The sequence below is a fragment of the Colletotrichum graminicola genome (genome assembly GCF_000149035.1).
Source record: "Colletotrichum graminicola M1.001 genomic scaffold supercont1.1, whole genome shotgun sequence".
Lineage (NCBI taxonomy): Eukaryota > Fungi > Ascomycota > Sordariomycetes > Glomerellales > Glomerellaceae > Colletotrichum > Colletotrichum graminicola.
Genome location: NW_007361005.1, coordinates 1,542,987 through 1,562,593, shown reverse-complemented (window position 1 = coordinate 1,562,593; position 19,607 = coordinate 1,542,987). Strand labels below are relative to the sequence as shown.

The 19,607-nt window shown below is 53.0% G+C and overlaps 7 protein-coding genes and 2 non-coding genes across 9 annotated transcripts; 3 read left to right on the top strand and 6 right to left on the bottom strand.

Moving 5' to 3' along the window:
• Positions 1–324: 324 nt before the first annotated feature.
• GLRG_00417 (alpha-L-rhamnosidase) lies at positions 325–1,530 on the top strand (the record flags this gene model as incomplete). Its single annotated transcript, XM_008091102.1, has 1 exon — positions 325–1,530. One exon carries the CDS (start codon positions 325–327, stop codon positions 1,528–1,530), a length of 1,206 nt encoding a protein of 401 aa, XP_008089293.1.
• Positions 1,531–1,976: 446 nt separating this feature from the next.
• GLRG_12503 lies at positions 1,977–2,092 on the bottom strand. Its single transcript, XR_001139435.1, has one exon. It is a non-coding gene; the product is annotated as a 5S ribosomal RNA (ribosomal RNA).
• A 557-nt stretch (positions 2,093–2,649) lies between these two features.
• GLRG_00416 (uncharacterized protein) lies at positions 2,650–3,500 on the bottom strand (the record flags this gene model as incomplete). The annotated part of the gene is made up of 3 exons (XM_008091101.1): positions 2,650–2,949; positions 3,010–3,192; positions 3,261–3,500. 3 exons carry the CDS (start codon positions 3,498–3,500, stop codon positions 2,650–2,652), a joined length of 723 nt encoding a protein of 240 aa, XP_008089292.1.
• Positions 3,501–7,151: 3,651 nt separating this feature from the next.
• GLRG_00415 (uncharacterized protein) lies at positions 7,152–7,277 on the top strand (the record flags this gene model as incomplete). The annotated part of the gene is made up of 1 exon (XM_008091100.1): positions 7,152–7,277. One exon carries the CDS (start codon positions 7,152–7,154, stop codon positions 7,275–7,277), a length of 126 nt encoding a protein of 41 aa, XP_008089291.1.
• Positions 7,278–8,507: 1,230 nt separating this feature from the next.
• Positions 8,508–9,280, bottom strand: GLRG_00414 (ribosomal protein L32; the record flags this gene model as incomplete). Its single annotated transcript, XM_008091099.1, has 4 exons — positions 8,508–8,616; positions 8,713–8,834; positions 8,962–9,086; positions 9,241–9,280. The coding sequence occupies 4 exons, from the start codon at positions 9,278–9,280 to the stop codon at positions 8,508–8,510; spliced, it is 396 nt and encodes a 131-aa protein (XP_008089290.1).
• Positions 9,281–9,714: 434 nt separating this feature from the next.
• On the bottom strand, positions 9,715–9,801 carry GLRG_13014. Its single transcript has one exon. It is a non-coding gene; the product is annotated as a tRNA-Glu (tRNA).
• A 695-nt stretch (positions 9,802–10,496) lies between these two features.
• On the bottom strand, positions 10,497–11,993 carry GLRG_00413 (DnaJ domain-containing protein; the record flags this gene model as incomplete). The annotated part of the gene is made up of 4 exons (XM_008091098.1): positions 10,497–10,586; positions 10,648–11,736; positions 11,828–11,886; positions 11,963–11,993. The coding sequence occupies 4 exons, from the start codon at positions 11,991–11,993 to the stop codon at positions 10,497–10,499; spliced, it is 1,269 nt and encodes a 422-aa protein (XP_008089289.1).
• A 1,059-nt stretch (positions 11,994–13,052) lies between these two features.
• Positions 13,053–15,194, top strand: GLRG_00412 (tRNA synthetase class I; the record flags this gene model as incomplete). The annotated part of the gene is made up of 5 exons (XM_008091097.1): positions 13,053–13,373; positions 13,428–13,538; positions 13,598–13,984; positions 14,054–14,326; positions 14,406–15,194. The coding sequence occupies 5 exons, from the start codon at positions 13,053–13,055 to the stop codon at positions 15,192–15,194; spliced, it is 1,881 nt and encodes a 626-aa protein (XP_008089288.1).
• A 1,244-nt stretch (positions 15,195–16,438) lies between these two features.
• Positions 16,439–18,345, bottom strand: GLRG_00411 (tetratricopeptide; the record flags this gene model as incomplete). The annotated part of the gene is made up of 6 exons (XM_008091096.1): positions 16,439–16,462; positions 16,524–17,408; positions 17,485–17,646; positions 17,698–18,033; positions 18,088–18,237; positions 18,331–18,345. The coding sequence occupies 6 exons, from the start codon at positions 18,343–18,345 to the stop codon at positions 16,439–16,441; spliced, it is 1,572 nt and encodes a 523-aa protein (XP_008089287.1).
• Between the last annotated feature and the right edge of the window lie 1,262 nt (positions 18,346–19,607).

Genomic DNA, 19,607 nt, shown 5'->3' with positions numbered 1-19,607 from the left:
CATTCCGCGCCGCCGAGGATGCGGAGCCGCGGGGCGCGGGGAGCGAGACGCTCGAGGGCAAACTTGTGATCCATGACGCGCCAAAGAGGGATCGGGATCCGTACGTGGGAGATCTGGCGGTGGCGGCGCTGACGGGCTATGTTTCGCATGGAAAGGGGACGGTGAGCGAGGCGAGTGGGAATGTGTTGGCAGATCTGGCGGTGCACCAGAGGGGTGACGGATGGATTCCGCCGGCGAGTATGTGAGTTCCTTTCTTTCTTTCTTTCTTTCTTTCTTTCCCATAAGCTCTTCCGCAAGGGCTTTGAAATGCTGACATCTGTAAGTATGAATTACACGCTCCCCCTATTCGACTACCCCCTCTGGTGGGTTGTCTGCAGTCACGACTACGTTTGGTATACGGGCGACTTGGAATACCTCTCGACATACTACATCAACCTTGTCGCCGTGTTGGACCGCTGGTATCCCTCTGTCACAGACCCGGCGACGGGACTCGTGACTAAAGGGCTGAACGGGACGGCCGGGTACGGTGACTATGCATTCGTGCCGCGACAGGGACCGGTAACATATTATAACGCTCTGTACGTACTCGCACTGCGCAGAGCGGCGGAGATGGCGGTCGAGGCCGAGAACGATGGAGACGCGGAGCGGTGGAGGCGCCGGGCGGACGAGGTTGCGAAGGCGCTGGGGGAAAGAAACTTTGACAAGGAGGCCGGCGCGTTCTGGGACGGAACGAACGAGGGGCAGTTTATGGACGCACACGCGCAGGACGGGAACAGCATTGCGATTCTCGCGGACGTGGTGGATAAGGAGAAGGCGAGGGGGATGCTGGACTACTACTCGCGCGTCGCGGCCAGGCCGTACGGGAACGCGTTCTACGACTCGGACGCTGTGAATGAGGGGTTCAGCCAGAAAGTGTACGCGTTTGTGTCCTACTTTGAACTCGCGGCGCGGTTCATGGTTGGGGCGGGGGATAGCGCCATCGAGGAGATGAAGAGGTTGTACGGTTGGATGTCGCGCCAGGACCCGGGCGTGACGTTCTGGGAGGGAATAGGGCCTGAAGGGAAGCCGTACGAGGATGGTTACACGAGCATGGCCCATGGGTGGGCCACAGGGCTGGTGCCGCTGATGAGCGGGTGGGTGCTGGGTGTGAAGCCGACGGAGCCCGGGTTCCGGACGTGGAGCGTCGCGCCGGAAACGGCGGGGCTAAGGTGGGCGCGGGGGGTTGTGCCAACGCCGAGAGGCGGAGGAATTCGGGTTGAGTGGGAGCAAGGCGGGGACGGAGATGTCAGGATCCAGGTGAGAGCGGCAGAGGGCTCGAGGGGGGTTGTCGGTGTTCCTGTGGGAGCTCGGGGAAAGGTTGTCGAGCTCGATGGAGAAGTCGTGTATGCTGGACGAGATGGCGCCCGGGCGAGATATAAAGAGGGCAGGGTCTTGGTTGATGTTGAAGGGAAGGGGACAGACTGTAAGGTTGTGGTTTCTGTCAGAAGAAGACCTGATAACCCATGGGCTTTCATTCGGCAAGCGGGATGAATTGCTTGGATAATTCTCACTGTGTGACTATTATCATATATTTGTTATATGGGTAATAGGCAGGGGGCAATGTAGCCTTGTGATAGGATTATCACTAGTTTTAATTGTTTTAGGAAGTCGCGTAAGCAGCAATCACAGTGTAATAAGCCCTTTGCCGCAGACATGCATGTTCAGCAAGCAGCAGCTGTACCCATGTTGTAACTTGTCAGTGTGCGGCATGCCAACAACCCGCAAGCTGGGCGGCGAAATTCGGACTCTGCAAACGAAGTTTTTCTGATACAGCGGAAGGACAGGATCAGATATTTTTATACTAATATTAAAGTACTATATATATAAGAAACAATTCAAAGACGTATGAAGCAGTAGTTATTGGAGATAATGATTGTCAGGACGGTTACTGGTTGTTACCGACCTGATTTGTGTGGTATAGTCAGTAATAAACAAAAAACATACAACACCGGGTATTCGCTGGTCGTCACCGACCCAACTACTAATCCGGCCCTCATTGGCTTATCTATGGGAGAGCGGACGGGATCCCGAGTTTTCCAATGGGTATGGTCGTATGTGGGAGTATGGTTAGCTGAAGTTAACTATATTGGACTGTTGTGGCAACAAATGCATGTAGATGGGGGTGGTGGCACTTACCTGCTGTCTTCCAATCCGGAAATGAGATGTTTTTTGAACAGCTGTGGAATCTTTAATGGAATGGATATAAGATGTAGACTCTAACTTGCAGACTATTTAACAACCGTCTCAGCAACAAAGGTTATTGAAATCATATGATGCTTTGCTTAACACTTGGCACACAATATGAACGCGGAATTTATAATTCAACTGTTCTCGCACTCAGAAGTCTGGTTAAGATGAGACTAATATTAAAATGATACGATTCTTGTGAGAACCAATAGACCCTAACCGCCCTTCATATACTGCCTGGCCAGTCATCAATCAACATACACATGCCAATACCATTAATTAGTACCACCATATCATTGCAAAATATTGTGAACATGTTTGCCTGATTGCAGCCTAACTACCATAAGCTCAAATCTAGCAGTACCTGAGGTCATCCGGGACCGATGTTACCGAAGCCAGGAAGCCACCAATTATATCGGAATCTTAAAAGGTCACATCAGGTGTGACTCCAATGACAAGCACAGGGTCCAGCTTAAATTTCACGTTGCGGACGCGCTCAGCAATGCCATTGACGTTGTCGACACTGTTGGCTACAGCGTCAATGATAGTCTTGGCCGTGGCTGCAACGGTGGTGAGGGTAATGTCAAGAGCAAGCTTTGCCTGGGTGAAGGCAAGTGTGTAAGCCGCCTTGCCAGTAGCATCGACCACGGCATCTGTTTGGGTCTGGAGCGACTGGAGTTGGGAGGTGGCGGTTCTTGCCAGGGCCTGAGCCTGACGGACGATCTATACCGTTTACACGTCAATGACTTGGCCACGTGGAGTTCTAAATTAGTAAAGACTTACGTCTTGGGCGACTTGGAACACCTCGGCGGTGGGAGCGGCGGGCGGGGCGGCTGTGCCAGTGGGAGCAGGGATACCGGAGGGGACTACGCCCTGAAGGTTACCGATGATGTACCCGACTCTAGTGCGGATGTTGTTGGTGTTGCTGGTCACTTGGCGGATGACAGCATTGACCTGGTCGGTTCTCTGTCGACCGTTGTTTAGTACGTTGTGAACTAGGTGAGGTGTTTCCAGGCTGAAAATTGGTGTCTTACATCCTTAACGGTCGTGCCGGCGGTGCGAGTAAGGTCGGACACGAGTGTTGTTGTCTTTAAAAGATCGTTACGGAAGATGTTGAGAGCTGTATAAGCGGGATCGAACAGCTCAGAGGGGTTGAAGACGACCTCGGGGAGAACGATGACGCCTGGAGTAATGGTAGCTCTAGGAAGGATCGCAGCATCAACCGAGGTGAGAGAGAGGGCTGTGAGGATGGCGGGAAGAATCCTGGCTTGCATTTTGACAGATTTTATAGCGAAACGTTGATATGTTGAGAAACGAAATATGCCGGCAATATACGGTTGATGATAGTGTTATGTTGCGAGGAGTGAAGGAAATCAAAATGATGATCAGAAGTAAGGGAGGTTATTATATGCAGCGCAAGGCTGGTTGGAGGACGAGCTGGACAGATGCTTTAGATGCCTTCGCGTATAGAAGCCATATCCGGATACGAGACTTGTTTGTCATGCAAGTTCAACTCAAGTTAACTCCTGCTGTCAATTCAGACTTACGTTGTTGATGCTTTGGTCATGTCTGCATTCGTGCAAGCCTCTACTTGATCAATGACGGAAACGAGATACTCGAAGTGGCCAAGGCGATGTTCGAAGATCTTCACGCGGAGTTAGAGGGGAAAGTAATTAACCCTAGGGCCATGCTCGTCTCTATACAGGAAAGGCAGCATCAAGCATGACACTATAAACGGTTAGAAATCAACTCTCCCACCCTAAGACATTGCTGGAAACGTCGACATGCTAGTCTTCGGGCAAGATGACTGAAGTACGGTTTGGAGGGGATACTTGTAGAGTAATTTGCTCGGAAAGTAAAGCTCTTTTCTTACAGCATCATCATCAAGATGCTTTCAGTTTCACGTGGGTCAAGAATCTGAAATCAACGAGCCTTAGCCGTAACATGCTACCATAGCTCGTGAAATTCATCATGTACAACGTTGTATGTATTAGCCCATCTGCGCTGTACATGCTGTATCATACTAGCCAGACTACTGATCGCTACTGTGAACAGGAAATCGGACTAATCTAGAAGAAGTCATGAGGATATTCTGACGTGTTACGGAACGACCGTAAGGACACTAGCGAGGTGGCGGACTGCGATGTTGAGACTGTAGGCGTTACTCGCTGGCCGCCGGCTCTGTGAAGACGCTCTTGTTGGGTCAAGGGAACCCGCAGCTTGATTTACTCTTTTTTCCTTGGACAAAATCTTAGGTAGTCTTAACCTCGTAACATACAGAAACTTGGAAAGTCTTGTCACACTTTCCTTGGCTGAAGCTTAGGCATGAGTGACTTTTGTCTTCCGCTTCGTGGTTGGGGTGATCTAGCGATAACCCCTTCGGTAATTTGTGTCTTCACTGATGAAGTATCTAACATGACGCAATACACAGCTACGAGACTATCATCATGTCCGGACTTTGAGAATGTCTGATGGCATCACACTGATGTATAGGGGAGGATCATTGCCATCCCGAAAACATGTCTTAGTAGTCAGCATGAAGCTTCATTAATAGTCGGTTCCATCCATACGAAAACCGTGTCTCACATCTGGATGTGGACGTTTTCGGATTAGCAACCATAGGGATGAAAAGCTTATTACGGCAATCCACCCCCGCTCTCCGGCCCGAGATGAACAGCATTCGGCCCAGTCCGGTAGAACTCGAATGCTTAGGGTGGTTGATATGGCCTGTGTCACCATGGATTGTTATATTGTTTGTAGCGAAGAGGGAAGTCTTTGTGCTTTGAGTCTCATACGAAGTTTATTGGGGGGGAGCATCCAAGTTCCATGACGTACGGACCGTATACATCACTGCTTCCGTACGGAATGACATCTTGATGACTTTCGACATGACTGTAAGCGCTGCTTGAGTTGATATGCAACGGTAAGGCTTCCATCAGGCGCAGCCGTGATGATACGACTTGAAGTTCAATGGCTTTGCGACTGCATGGAAAAGCCGCACCAAGCCAGTCATTCGCCCACGATGAAGACGTCGATGGCGTTACAGAAAGAGGCGGGTAGATGTCGTAGGCAGAATTGGAAAGTAACTTACTCGTGATGATACCAAAACACACAACGATAGTATTAGTATAATGCAATGTTTCTCTCGCAAAGCATCAGTTGCTAGAAGAGAGCTACCAACCTCAATTTGCCGATAAGATTGCCTGATACGACTCGAAATGCACTCGGGTAGTCCGTACTAGTTGGCATTGTCCGTGGGCGGTCCCTTGCTGCGGTCAAAATAGACATCATATGATTGTCTCTAAATATGCCAAAATTATGTGGAGAAACCAAGCCATAAGACGAAATGATGTGATTCGACGTACATGCTTTCATGAGAGAAATAACTTACTATCGAGAAATCAGAAGGGTAAGTTCTGGCCGTGGAAGGTAATTAGCTCGGCGGGGAGCGCATGGTCCCGACGCACTTTTACTGAGACATATGCCAGCCGTACTGTCGCTGGTTTTGAACCGAGTTACTAAACTGATACCTCTGCGAATGGCTCAGGTAGTACCGTGGAAGAGGCAACCCAAGACCATATCCGCCCCGTGGGTTGTGGATATCAGCATTCGGGCGGTAGTGAGTACAGTGGACGACTCTTGTTTGCCGTTTATTATGCATGCGAAACCATATTTGGTTACCGGCTGTGCAACCTTCTTTGGACAAGTGGTGCCTTCCTCGCCAGGTTCGGTGGACCAACCACACAAGCGCGGCATGCGGCGATAAGAGCAGTGGTGGACAGAGCAAAAGCATCACGTCGAAGTATGGTTACGGTTTTGCCAAACAATTTTCATATTTGATAGCCCTGAGCAGGGGGGGAGCTGTGGTCCGGACCAGTGTTCCTATGTCCAATTCCAACACTTGGAGCCCAATAGTGATGCTTGTGAAAAGCAGAATAACGCTGCAAGGAAAAAACGATATTGAGGAAGGGAAGGTCTGTCCAATCTCATTGTCAACTGATCGATCGTTTGCACCTTAGCGAGCTCGCCGCACGTCATTTCCCGGTTACCTCAATTCAGCGGACCCTCCCGCAGCCACAATCGACTAAGGTACGTATCCAAGGCGGTCACTCTTAAGGTCGCACAGGTACGGATACGGATACACAACAATACTCTAATACTGTCGGAGAACATAACGTAGTACGATGTATAAGCATCATACTCGATTCTCAACGCCACGTCAGCCACAGTAGGAGGTCCAGAACCACCTCATAGGTAGGCAGCGTAGCAATGATCGACCATCTGAGCCTGGGTGAGACCAAATATGAATCGGGCACTTCCACCAACCAACCACCGATGCTCCCTTGCTCACCTGCCCAAGGCGCGGCGCCCTCCGTCAATAACTACCAAAAATGACTGCGCCCCAGCCACAACATGCAAGCACATCACACGCTGCTCAGCCACGCCCTACGTCACCTTTCCTCTCAACGAGCTCTTGGCATACAACACCACTGCCATGGAGAGCAAGCGAGAACCTACCAGCCAAGTTTGAGGACCTTATGCCATTGGATCGTAAGAAAGGTTAGGGAAAAGCAAAGCGAAGGGAGGTCTGCTGGCTCGTTGTTATTACCTTATTGAACCAAACCCCCGGTAGTCTCTTTCTGTCACCGCTACTGCACCAACACGTATGGTATGGTATGCATAGTATATAAAAGACAACACCCCATCCACCTTGGCTTCTGCCCAGTCCATCCAAGTCGTTATCCAAGCCATTACAAAGAACAAGCTTTACTACCTAGGTACTAATCGACCACACAACCTAAGGTAACCTTAACACCCACGCCCAATCCACGCCCCAGCTTTCGGCGCCTTTGGAACTTTCGCAACATCCGAACCTTGTGCTGACATTGCGTCTAGCAAACCACATAAACCACCGAAACGCAGCCATGCCCTTCTTCTACTCCAAACCCATCGGCGGCCGCAACTTCGGCACCAGCGTCCATGCCGACCGTCATGGCGTTCGCCGCGGTCCTTGGCGCTTCCGTATCGGCCGTTTCCATTGCTTCAGATAGGCGAGGCGCCTTTCCCACCAGGGCCGAGGCGGTGGGTGCGACGACGGGAGGATCATCGCTCAGTCAGCGCGGGCGTGAAGGGCGTCTTCCTTGCCTCACCGATCGCTACCACAAGCCCCAATAACAACATTTCCAATACGTTTTTCTTCCAGCGAGCTCACGGGATGCCAAGGCGTTTCTATTTGCGATTCAGGGATGGGAAAGCGAGCGTTTCCTTCCTGTCCGTGCCTGTCCTTATGGGGTACTCTACATCGTTGCGCACGAGAGAGAGAGAGAGAGAGAGAGAGAGAGAGAGAGAGAGAGAGAGAGGGTTGTGATGCGGTACGAAGGAAATGAGTGCATGACGAAACAACTTACCTAGATAATAATCAAATTTTCACATAAGTACCAAGTTGATGGCTATTGTGACAACTAGGGAATCAATGGTTTCTGCTTCGTCGTCGACTCAATTCTAGCAGAATGTCATTTGGCCAAGGTAAAGACTATACCAACATTCTTAGCATTTCCACAGACTTTCTCGCATTGCCGATGAGTGTCGTAACAGGTTCCACTTGGTAGCCTGAACAACAGATCGTCTGCCCTTCATGTCGTCACGTTGTAGGTAAGTTGCTCGAGTGGTAGGCAATGGTGGGAATATATGAAGGGACGTGATGTAGTCGTACAGACCAGATCGTATTGACCAAAGTTGACAGGAACCGGGAGGACTAATGCTTGATAGTTCCTTGATGTAGACTGTTATTATCTCAAGATGCCCTTCTCACAATTCCGGTCTGAGATCTTGTGGGCAAGCGTGTTTAGTGCATGGCATTGTTAACGTCCTTCACTTGTGCACGGGAGGATGACGAGTAACAGGGCCAAACGGGTTGGTGATATTCTCGAATTGCCGAGCATATGAAGGATTCTGTTTTTCCCTGCCCCCCATCCAACGCCATTTTTGTGTCTTTGTCAATATCAGACGTAAGTAATGAGAACAACACGCCCTGAAAAGAACATCAAGTCGTTGAATTTTTGGGTTGTGGCTGCGGTTGTGTTTTGTTTTTGTATTTCCTAGCACAACGGTACGAGCCATGCCAAGCCGCAGCCCTGAATCATCGCCGCAGCAGAAACCGTATTCCGATGCATTCCCGTTCCCTGAATATGAGAGAGCACAATGCAAGTGACTGGCCAAAACCATTGACCCCCTTCGCCCCGAATAGCTGATTCCACGCCACCATTCCTGGCTTTGTTTGCTTAAACCTCGGTGGTGACCTTGGCCTTGGGGTTCGTGACCTTGACGCCAAGCTGCTTCGCGCGGGAGATGATGTCGATACGCTTTCTCGAGGAGACGTTGTGGGCGATCCTACAACCGGTTAGTTATTTGGCCAGGATCATCGACATCCCATGGCTCAATATTGTGAAGCAAGCGCGATATGGAATGGGCAGGGGGTGTACGCACTCGGCAGCGTAGGTGCGGTTGTGCATCAGCAGGAGGTTGACGTCGTTGACGTTGCTGACGAGGAAAGCCTTGTGGCCGGAGGGCATCATGTACTTGGTCTTCTTGTTGGAACCGAAGCCGATCTGTAGTACGTAAACTTGGGTCAGCAGTTGTTCATCCTCGAGAACCCCTCTGTCCATAGTCGTCTGCCACCAACAAGTCCCTCCTCTTTATGATAGTCTAGCACCAGCAGGAAGGTATTCCACGTACCGAGGGCATTTGGGTGTTGCCCCTGAAGCGACGGCGGACACGGTTGTCAATACCCTTGGGTTTGCGCCATGATCGGTCAACGCGCATGAAGCGGTCCGACTGGTGGCGGTTGAAGAGCTTCGTGCCTATACAAAATCACATCCGTCAACCCTCTCGTTCATAAATCCCAAGCATCGTTCATCGGTGGTTTTGTATCGTTATTGTGGTTGTCGGGAGCGCGGGGTCGTAGAGGGGTGGCCGAAGTGTGAAGGCTGATTGATGGGAGGGAAAAAAACATACGCTTCTTCACGATAGGAACGTGCTTCTTTGCGGCGACCATCTTTACATAAATCAAAGTCAGCAATCAATCCAGAGAACGACAATAAGTCGATCGTGACGGCAGCAGCGATTGAATCTCACCTTGACGGCTGTTCTGGCTGTCGGTTAGTGGGCGGTTGTTCGTCGTCGGTGTCGAGGTAGATAAAAATTGAAGATTTTCGCTGATGAAGTTGTGTGGGAAAGAGCCACAGGGCTTTTGCAGTCACGTGGGGCCAGCCGAAAAGCCAAGGACCCCGCTGTCCATTCAGGGGCGCTAGCGATTTGGGTGTTGTGTGCTGCTGGGGCCTTTTGGATTTGGGGCCAATGAGATGGGCCGAGGGATAAATAAAAAAGAAACGGACCACTGGCCCACTATGTGCCTCACCCGACGTTTTCGACGAAGCAAAAGGTCATTTCATCTCATCTGACCAGCATCAGCGAACAGCAAAAATCTAGTTCCCACACCGAGGTTCGAACTCGGGACTCTCCGGATCTTAGCAGAGGCATGAAAGCGGAGTATACTAACCACTATACTATATGGGATAGAACTGGGAATATATAAAATTGTAGCACTAATGCAATTTCTATAGTCAAACATATCACTGGATGCTGTATCTTGTACACAGATACTCAGCTTTATAATCTATACGTGTTAAAGTTCCTTATCTGTGTGCATGTAATCGCTTACTTACTATATAGGATGCAATATGGGATTGGCCATTCTTGAAGTTGCCAGCTTAGGTTCCCTGTCACTAACGAAACAGCACAACGCCAAACGATCAAGGTCCCTTCCAACCGCCTCTGTTGAATGAGTCACCATTATTATTTTCTTGGCTACACTTGGACCAACAAGTGATAATCCTCGTCTGTAACAAACGGTTTCATCCAGGACGACAAACATCTCTTTGATTGATGCGGTGATATGTCAGGCCTGGCGTCATCTGCTTGCTGGGCACGACGAGCCAAGCGAAGCATTAGAGACCATTCATCTTGTTACTGTGCCATGATCGTTTATGTTGATCGCTCAAGTTCTTGGAAATTGAGAAGCGACGTGGCCCCATTCGCGGGCTGCCTTTCATTCATGAGCGGGATGATGCCCAACCTAACAAACAAAACTCCTCTCCGATCCCTGTCTATGGTCACCCTACACCGTTCCGGTCGTCATGTCTGTCGTGAGGTTCAGGGCGTCAAGCCCAAAGACTCTGTCCTCTAAAATCCTCTATCATCCTAGCGTCTTCTTACTGGGGCTGGCACTGGGGCTGGCCGTCATCCTCTTCCTCGTCCTCCCATTCGCCGCCGAACCGCGGGTCGCCCGAGTTGGCTCCCATCTGTAGACAAGTGTTAGTGCCTGTCAAAATTGCGTCGTCTTCAGAGAATGTCGAAACTTACCGAGTCCAGGCTATCCACCTCCTCGTACTCGACCTCGTCAACCTCGTCGGCCTCAATTGTCGGAGGCGGGGGCGGGAGGAGCTTGTTCAGAGCATCGTACTCCTTGTCGTCCTTCAGCCAGCCATCCTCGGGGAATTCGACATTGACAATTAGGTACAAGTCACCCTTGGTATCTCCGCGCTTGTGAGGCATACCCTCGCCAGGGACCTTGAGAATGTCGCCGGGGCGAAGGATCTTGCCGCGCGGTCTCTCGATGTGAATGCCGCGACCGTCGAGGTGCGTCAAGACAGTCCGGGAGAAGCCACCAAGAGCCTCGGCAAGGGTAACGTTCAGCTCGGCAGACAGGTCGTTGCCAATGCGGGTGAATTCGTCGTGGGGCTCCTCGGCCAAATGGAAGACAATGTCTCCAGGTGTCTGGTCGGGGAGCTGGTCTGCCTCACCCTCCAAGACGATCCTCTCGCCGTTCTGAGAACCTCTGGGGATGTAGATCTCGAGAACCTTGGTCTCCGACGTCGTACGCTTGCCCTTGCACTTCTTGCAGCGGTCCTTCTCTTTGTAAAAATTGCCGGATCCCTCGCAACGGTCGCAAATGACAGTCTCCTTGCGGACCAGACCTGGACCGACTTGGCGGAAGGCGTCAGTCATACCGGCGCCCCGGCACTTCTCGCACTGTTGGGGCTTGACGTTCGCCTTGGCGCCGGATCCCTTGCAGGTGCCGCAGACGACCTGCTTGTTTGCGGAAAACTTGACGGTCTTGCCCTTGTACAACTCCTCGAGCGTAACCTTGTAGGGCTGGTCCTCGTCGGGGCCACGACGGGGTCTTCTGGGACCACCGCCAGGACCTCCAGGGCCGCCCATGCCCATGCCAAACATTTGCGACAAGATATCGTTCAGGTCGACTTCGACGCCACCGGGACCGCCGGGGCCGCCCCGCGAGGGGTCGAAGGCAGCCATGCCATGGGTGTCGTAGAGGTGGCGCTTGTCCTCATCCTTGAGGATTTCGTAAGCCTGGCTGACAGCCTTGAACTTGGCTTCCGACTCTTCTCTGCGGTCCTCAGGGACTTTGTCAGGGTGGTGAAGAAGGGCAGCCTGAATGGGGGAAGATGACTAGTCAGTACAGGATGTTGCAGCGTGCGATGCCGTCGACGGTGTTGCCGCAACCACAGGGGGTATCACGAACCTTGCGGTAAGCCTTCTTAATCTGATCCTGCGAGGCATCCTTATCGATCCCAAGGAGCTCTGGAAGAATGCGTCAGATGTGATCCACAGCGAGAAACTCAAGTACCCTCCCTAGGCTCCATCAGCAGAGACTTACCGTAGAGATCAATGTCTTCCTCCCCCGACATGTCGGGACCGGCGCTCGGTCCACCGCTGTCCATGCTTGAGGCTTCTCGAAGGGTACTCGGGCTAAAGATTCGCTCGAGATTCGACCTTCAAGGCGTGTTTTGGGGATGTGAAAATGGTGGGATGTGGAGAAGTCCTGAAAATATTTTGTCTGGAGTACCTGTCGCGGCGGCCCTTTGTTTGGCGGGGTACGTGTACATGCAGTGCCTTACGGGGCGTGCGGTCCCTTACGGTCCCTAAACGACCCCAGGCTCTCCTCGGAGTGCGTGGTGGATATCAGGTAATCAATCTTGGGACCACGTTCTGTGGCCCGCCAACCTATCCATCCCCCTGCACTTGTTCATCAGCATGGTGTGCCCAGCCACCATTTTACATACCCCATTTGTTGTACACTCATTTATCCTGGCGATTGTAAAAGCCTTGGTTGGGTTTGCAGTAAGTTTCCTTGCCAACGCCCAGACACGCTACGGCCAGCTAGTTGCACGGCTGTTGGGTGTTCTGTTCCAGACAAGAGTTTATGTAGTTGTCGCATCCACTCTCCCCAGCAAGGAAGACGCTCGATGAGCCAGAGGCCATTAATGACGAGGCCGCTGGGGCACCGAGCTCAAGTTCGAAAAGCTTTCTAGATACTAAACTTTTTCCTAATTTAGCTACAATGACCCGAGTCTTTTGGCAAAATTTTAGACATGCTGTTCAGATTCCACCGGTGTCATCCGAGCTCGTCTCCAACAGAGCGGTCGGACGACATAGCACTATTTCCTACACCAACAAAGGGACGTACGCTCGAGGCGCCAGGCCTCTTACGTACAGCCTCTATCTTCTCGTATCTGTAACGCACGGAGCCAGAAAAGTGCTAGAAATGTATCCTGACGGCTATGGGTCGGTCTGCCAGGCCGGCATTGAGCGATGCACTGTACTTGTAAGCCAGTACATGTGAAATACCTCGCTTGATGCATGATGGCTGCGCCACACGTGGCTGAAGCTCATCGACAAATTTCATACCCAAATAAGTCCTTTCATCAACGACACAACATTGCAGCGTCGTGATAAATGTCTATGAGATGTCGACAATAGCCCTGAGACAACAGGGCAGGCCCGTTTTCCAGCGCTCGCTTCTTGCATGCGGCCGGTGCCGAAGCGCGGGCACCCCGAGATGGCACTCGTCATCTGTAAAGGGCGGTTTCCAAGCTCTGAGGAAGAAGTTGCCGCCGCTGGCCGACAAGAGGCTTCGCGAATTGCCCGACAAGCCGGCCAGGACGCGCTTCGCCCCTTCTCCCACCGGATACCTCCACCTGGGGTCTTTGAGGACTGCTCTTTTCAACTGGCTTATCGCACGGGCTACTGGTGGGCAGTTCATCATTCGGGTTGAAGACACGGACCGGGTGAGTCGAGACTCGTCGCTTCGGGTAGACGCTAAAAACTAACATACCCCAAAGACACGTATCGTCGATGATGCCGTCGAGCGTCTACTCGCAGACCTCAAGTGGGCTGAGTTAAACTGGGACGAAGGCCCTGACGTCGGCGGACCTTACGGACCGTACGAACAAGTAAACCCCCTATTCATCGCCCCTATCGTCGTCAGACCACTTCTCTAAACCCGCCGCAGTCAAAACGCCTGGACTACTACAAGCAGTACACCGCCCAGCTCCTTGACGAGGGCAAGGCCTACCGCTGCTTCTGCACGGCGCACGACCTCGAGCGTCACAAGCAGCAGGTCCTCGACGACGGTGGCGGCTCCGCGCACTACCCAGGGACGTGCCGCGGCATACCGCCGTCCCAGGCCGAACGCCGCGCCGCCAACGGCGAGAAGCACGTCGTACGCTTCCGGAGCGAGGGCCGCCCGTCCTTCGTCGACCGGGTCTATGGCAACTACCAGAAGAACGAAGACGAGGACGATTTCATCCTCGTCAAGAGTGACGGGTACCCGACCTACCACTTCGCCAATGTGATCGACGATCACCTCATGGAGATTACTCACGTCATCCGCGGTGCTGTTCGTCACCCTTCATTCTTGCCCCCTCTGTTCTACGCGTACCCCTGAGCAAAGCTTACACTGACACAGGAATGGCTGATCTCGACGCCCAAGCACATCGCTCTCTACGACGCCTTCAAGTGGGAGCCCCCGACTTTCGCCCACGCCGGCTTGCTCTGCGCCCAGAATGGCGAGAAGCTCAGCAAGCGCAACCACGACATCGACATCTCGTCTTACCGCGACAAGGGCATCCTTCCCTCCGCGCTCAACAACTGGCTCGCTCTGCTGGGCTGGAGTATGAACGAGAAGGACCTCGCCAAGGGCGGCGAGGTGTTCTACACAACAAACGAGCTCGCTGAAAAAGTATGTGCCAGCGTCTTCCCCGTCTCCGATCGGGGGACGAAGGAGCTCTGATCGGTCTCTCACTTACATCATGTTACAGTTCTCCCTCAGGTTCACAAAGGGCAACATCAAGACAAACCCGGACAAACTCGCCGTCTTCCAACGCAAGCACCTCACCCACCGCCTGCGCGAGGAGAACGCCGACGAGGAACTTCTCAAGCAAGCCCTCCTCCCGCCCACTACCAGTCTCCTTTCCCGCATCTCATCTCTCCTCCCCTCATCTCCGACGGAACCTCCCACCTCTCCCGGAGATGCTTCGCCCCCCAAGGGCGCATCGACAATTGCTACGCCCGAGATCCTCACCTCTCCGACCAACTCAAGACACTTCTTCTCAACGGCAGACTTCACCTCCCTCACCCCGCTCCTCTCCTCCCCAGCCACAGCTCCCGCCCACCTCCTCCAGATCTACCGCACCCTCGCCGCCGACTCCCCTGTCGACCCCCTGGACCTGGTCCACGAGCATCCCTCCCTCTTCCTTCGCCCATCAGCACAAGCCTACGCCCGCTCTCTCGAGAACCTCTCCCTCGCGGACACCACGGCCACACCCCCGGCCCTCCTCGCGGACCTGCACGCCTCCCTCCGTGACGTCCACGAGCTCGACTGGGCTCCAGACAGGCTGCAGTCTGTCATTAACGACTTCTCCGCGCGCCACGCCGCCTCCGTCGACCCAGAGAGACCCGCCAGGCCGATCAACAAGGCGACGTACGCGCTGCTGCGGCTCGTCCTCACGGGCGACCACAACCGCGGCGCCAAGCCTGCCAAGTTGCAGCTCGCGTTACTGGGGCGCGCGGAGACCTTGACGAGGTTCGAGCTCTGTGCCGAACAGTGAGATGAAGGACGTTGGGTATCTCGCCGCTGAGCGAGGAAAGACGGCTGTGCTCTGTCCCAGCCCCCCCCAAGTGCTATCCCACTCGTTGGCTCTCGTAACCTCTACGTGGCTGGCCGGCATGCAACATGCATAGTTCCGGTCTCCCCGTTCTGTCAGAGGCGCCAAAATCGAGAGCGGGGGAAGGGGGAAGTAGCGGCTGTCCGAGGGGTTGTCCGAAGGAACACGATGTTGGTGTCTGGTTTGACTTGCCGCAGGAGCAGTCGGCGTATGATATTGTAGGAATAAAACTCTCTCTTTCTCCCTGTGTGGGTGTGTATTATAGTGCTCGGACAGCGCGTTTCGCCTAGCGTAATACCATGCCATCTGCCCCAGAAGTCAAGACTTGGTCATGTCAAGCGAACCTTCTCGTATTGAGACTGTCTGTGTGCCAAGGAACTTGACACAACTCGACAGATTCGGTCGAAAGCGCCATGTACCCACATCACATTTTCGCAATCACCAATCGCATTGCCCCACAATGAACAAAGCGGCAATGAGCCGAAACACCAGAGGCACACAACTCTACGCGGGTAGGATTCCATTTGTCCTGATGATTCAATCTGCACTAACATAACCATGATGCTTGGCCGATCCGTTCTTTGGCTGCCTTCACTTCCCATGGACTTACAAAAGGTCCATATTCATATACATAACATATACACACATGAGACGGCAGGGGCAATGCTATATGGGTCTAGGTGCATTAAGATTGTTTGGTATTGCGCCCTTCGCAAACACGAGTTTGTAGGTGACAGACGGGCGCAGAAGCAAGAAAAGACATGATAAATCGAAATGGAAATTACGACGACGGACCAAAAAGAGAGAGAAGGGGGGGTTGGGTAAAAGGTAAGGGAGTACGAAAAACCGTAATCGCCGAAGCCAACCGCCTCTCGAGGCTCGTGTTCCGTCTTCTAAACAATGCAGCGCTATGATCGTGGGTCGTCTGCGGCTGTTGGGTGGTGTGCCATCGAGCCAGCTCTGTCTGGCTCTTTCTTTCTTGAGCTGCTATCCATCCTCCTCTGATTCCCCCTTAATTCACATCCCACAGTTTTATAAGCCCTTTGTCTACAACCGATCCTTCTGAAAGTTCAACAAATGGTGACGATAATAAAAGGTGTACTAGATGAAGAAGGAAAGGTTGCAGGCCCAGGGCGAGCAGGTTATTGGTCATTACATCGTCAAAGGCTTGGTTGGGGTATAATCGTCTACGAAATTTCTTGAACCCAGATCTGTGATACAGAGTTAGAGGCGTTGATGAACTGACACGAGGGGAATATGGTTGTGACTTACCTCCATTTTGCCAATTTCTTGCCTTGCCTTCCTGGCTTGGCTCTTCACACTCATGAGAGCCATATCCAAATCATCTTGGTCGCCCATGGTGATCATGTCGCCATTTGGCACGTCCTCGTCGCGAATCTTGATCTTGAATCTCCGGCGGAGGCCGAACTTCTCGCGGATCCGGTCGACAAAGTCAGGGAACTCGACCGCTCCGCCTATCATAATGTACCGCACATCCTCGGCGTGGACCTTGACACGAATCTTGCGGACTTCGGGTCTCCTTGAACCGCCACGGGAAGACATCGAGTTTGTGCCCGGGCGTCTGTTGGACACCATCTCGAAGTCGCCCTCATCGAAGGAGCCATAATCGGAACCGTCCTCCTCTTCATCCATGTACCGTTGCGGGGGTCCACGGCGGGAGGGTTGTCGGCTCGTTCTTGTGCTGTTGCCGTTGCCATTCTGGTACATATCGTACAGTTCATCGGGGTACGCATCTTCCGCCTCCTCATCGGCCGGCCGTCCACGCATCTGAAGGTCACGTCTAGAGTATCCTCTACTAGGCGTAGCGGACCGCGACTCGGATCTCATCATGGCCGGGGGTCCTCTCCGATCGTTGGGGCTGCTCGTCTTCTGGTATCGCTCGTTGGGTCGTGAGTTTTCAATGTTCAGCTTGGCAAGCATCGGCTTGGGCCCGTTGCGAACAGACTGTCCACGAGTCATGGTGGCGCCATTGTTGGCCTCGACCTGGTCAGGTGGGGGCGTGGGAGGAAAGACACCGCGACCGTTGGGCGGCTCGGATTGCTGTCTTCTGGATGCCAACCCAGGTTTGACTAGGTTGGTGGCGGCGAAGGAGATGTTATCACTGGGTCTGTCATCCTTGACGTCGTTCTTGCCGGCCTGGAAACCAAGAAGTCTCTGATTAGCAAGTTGATTTCCATCAGAAGCTGATTGGGATGGGAACCGATCCGCCTACATTCTTGATCTCGGACCCAGCAAAGCCTGTGAAAGCATTCGCGCGGTCGGAGGCGGCGACTAGCCTGGCCTTGCCGAGATAATCTTTTGTCTTCAGGTTGCGAACCTTTGCTTCGTTCGGTCGGTAGACGACGCCAACGGGAATCGAAAAGACGGTGTATCCCTGGTATCGTTGTTAGGATTACTGGGGGATGGTGGACGCAGCAGTTCTTACCTCTGCTTCTTCTCGGATGGCCTCGTCAATCACGTTGTGGTCCTCGACGACCTTCTCCTTGACGGCGTATGTCAGATCCTGCAAGCCAGCATCCTTCTGTTGCAGGTAGATGTAGCAGAGGCCTCTATTGAAGAGGACCTCGCAAGAGTATAGTTTGAAGAGCAGTCCCAGCTGGGCGTAGTCGATCATTGTGTTTCCGCGAAGGTAGAGAAGAGTGTCGTTGAAATTGGCGAGCGCCTCCTCGAAGTCGCCGAGGAGGAAATTTGAGACGCCCTGCTGGAAGTAGGCGACGGCCAAGTACTGGTCAAGCTTGATGGCTCGTTGGTAGCATTCAACCTAGTTTCAAATCAGCACGAGAACTCTCAGGATAGCGGGCGAGGCGCGACGTACAGCCTTCTCGTGTTCTCCTAATGTGGCGTGAATGACACCCATGTTGAAGAGAATTTTTGACGTGTCAGAGATTTTCTCGAAATCCTTGAGGGCCTCATCGAACTCGTTGTTGTCGTATCGGCCCAAGGCCGACACCCACGTTTCTATTTCCTGTAGCGAGAAGCTGTCAGCCACCATGTACTCGTCGAAAGCGAGTGGCTCGGGTCTGTCAAGAGCGGACTTGGTCCTCGGCAAAGCACGTACCTGTTTCAATGACATTGCGTCACCGGGCTAGAATTATCAATAGAGAAGAAAGGCGAAAAGGCCGTGATGGTGAAGATGTTGCGCAAGCAGACCGTGGCTGCTGCGATCGAAAAAGCGGCAACGGGTATTGTGGGGATGGTGTGCAGTGCAGTGGGCGTGGAACGACAACGAAAGCCAAAAGAGGGATGCGAACCGGAACAGCAACAATAAAGTGCGCTGCGGGCGGCTAGGGAGGGTCCCCCAGGGCTTATTTAGGGAGATGGTTGGCGGTCTGTCGGTCGTGCGGTGTTCGGCGCCACTGAAATGACGATTGGAGTACTTACCCCCGCTTCCAATAGAACCAGAGCCTGAAATGGATGCACTTCGGACCTCAGCGACAAGCTGGAGATCTTGGCGCGTGGCGGGTACACCAGGGATCGATACTTGGCCCCGTCTGACGGTAGCCGAAATCTTGTGCAGAAAAAGGCAATGCAACGGCGGGGAGAAGAGGCTTCTTTGAGAAAGAGGGTTCGCCCAATGATGAGATAGTTGGAGTCTGTTACTCCGGGTTAAGGTTGCCTTTTCTTCCTCTCTTGCGTTCCTGTCCAGCAGAAGTAGTTGCCAAAAAGGAGGACGGTGTTTCGGGTTTGTGTGCGTTGTGCGTCGAGAAACGGGATTAAGTTGTCGGGGAGGGGAGGGGATAGGACGGTCCTTCTTGGATGCGTCGTGTCCAGTGGTTAGAGAGGACAAGGTGGGTGGATGGACTAGGCCGTAGTAATATGTAAGTCGGGCAACGCGCCAAAGGGGGGTTCCGAAGCCAGCCCGTTGTTGTGTTTGCTATTCACGTCTGGACTGTTACAATTCAAATGGCCCAAGACCGACAAGCCGTGTTCCGTGTCTGTCCGCCTGTGACGATGGGAGGGAGAAAAGAAGACAGCGCAGGTGGGTGTGTGCGTGCGTGTGTGTGTGTGTGTGTGTGTGCGCGCGCGTGGGTGGGCGATGGATAGTGTGAGAGATGAGCAGATACGAAGAGTGCACAAGACTGCGTTGTCGGGCGGCAGCTGCTCTTCTCGGATTGGAGTCGTGCGTTAATTAGAGTCGAAACCCCCGACGGTCGTTCGACTATGGGTAGTTTGGCGGGTCAGAAAAGACAGGGCTCGATCGAGGTCGGTGAAGGCTATCGTATCGCGAATCCCCAACTCGCATGTAGTCGTGGGAGCAGGCAAGTGTGATGTGAAGGGGACAGAAAGTGATGGAATGGTCTGGCTTGCAGCTGAGTCTTGAGGAAGGGAAAGAGA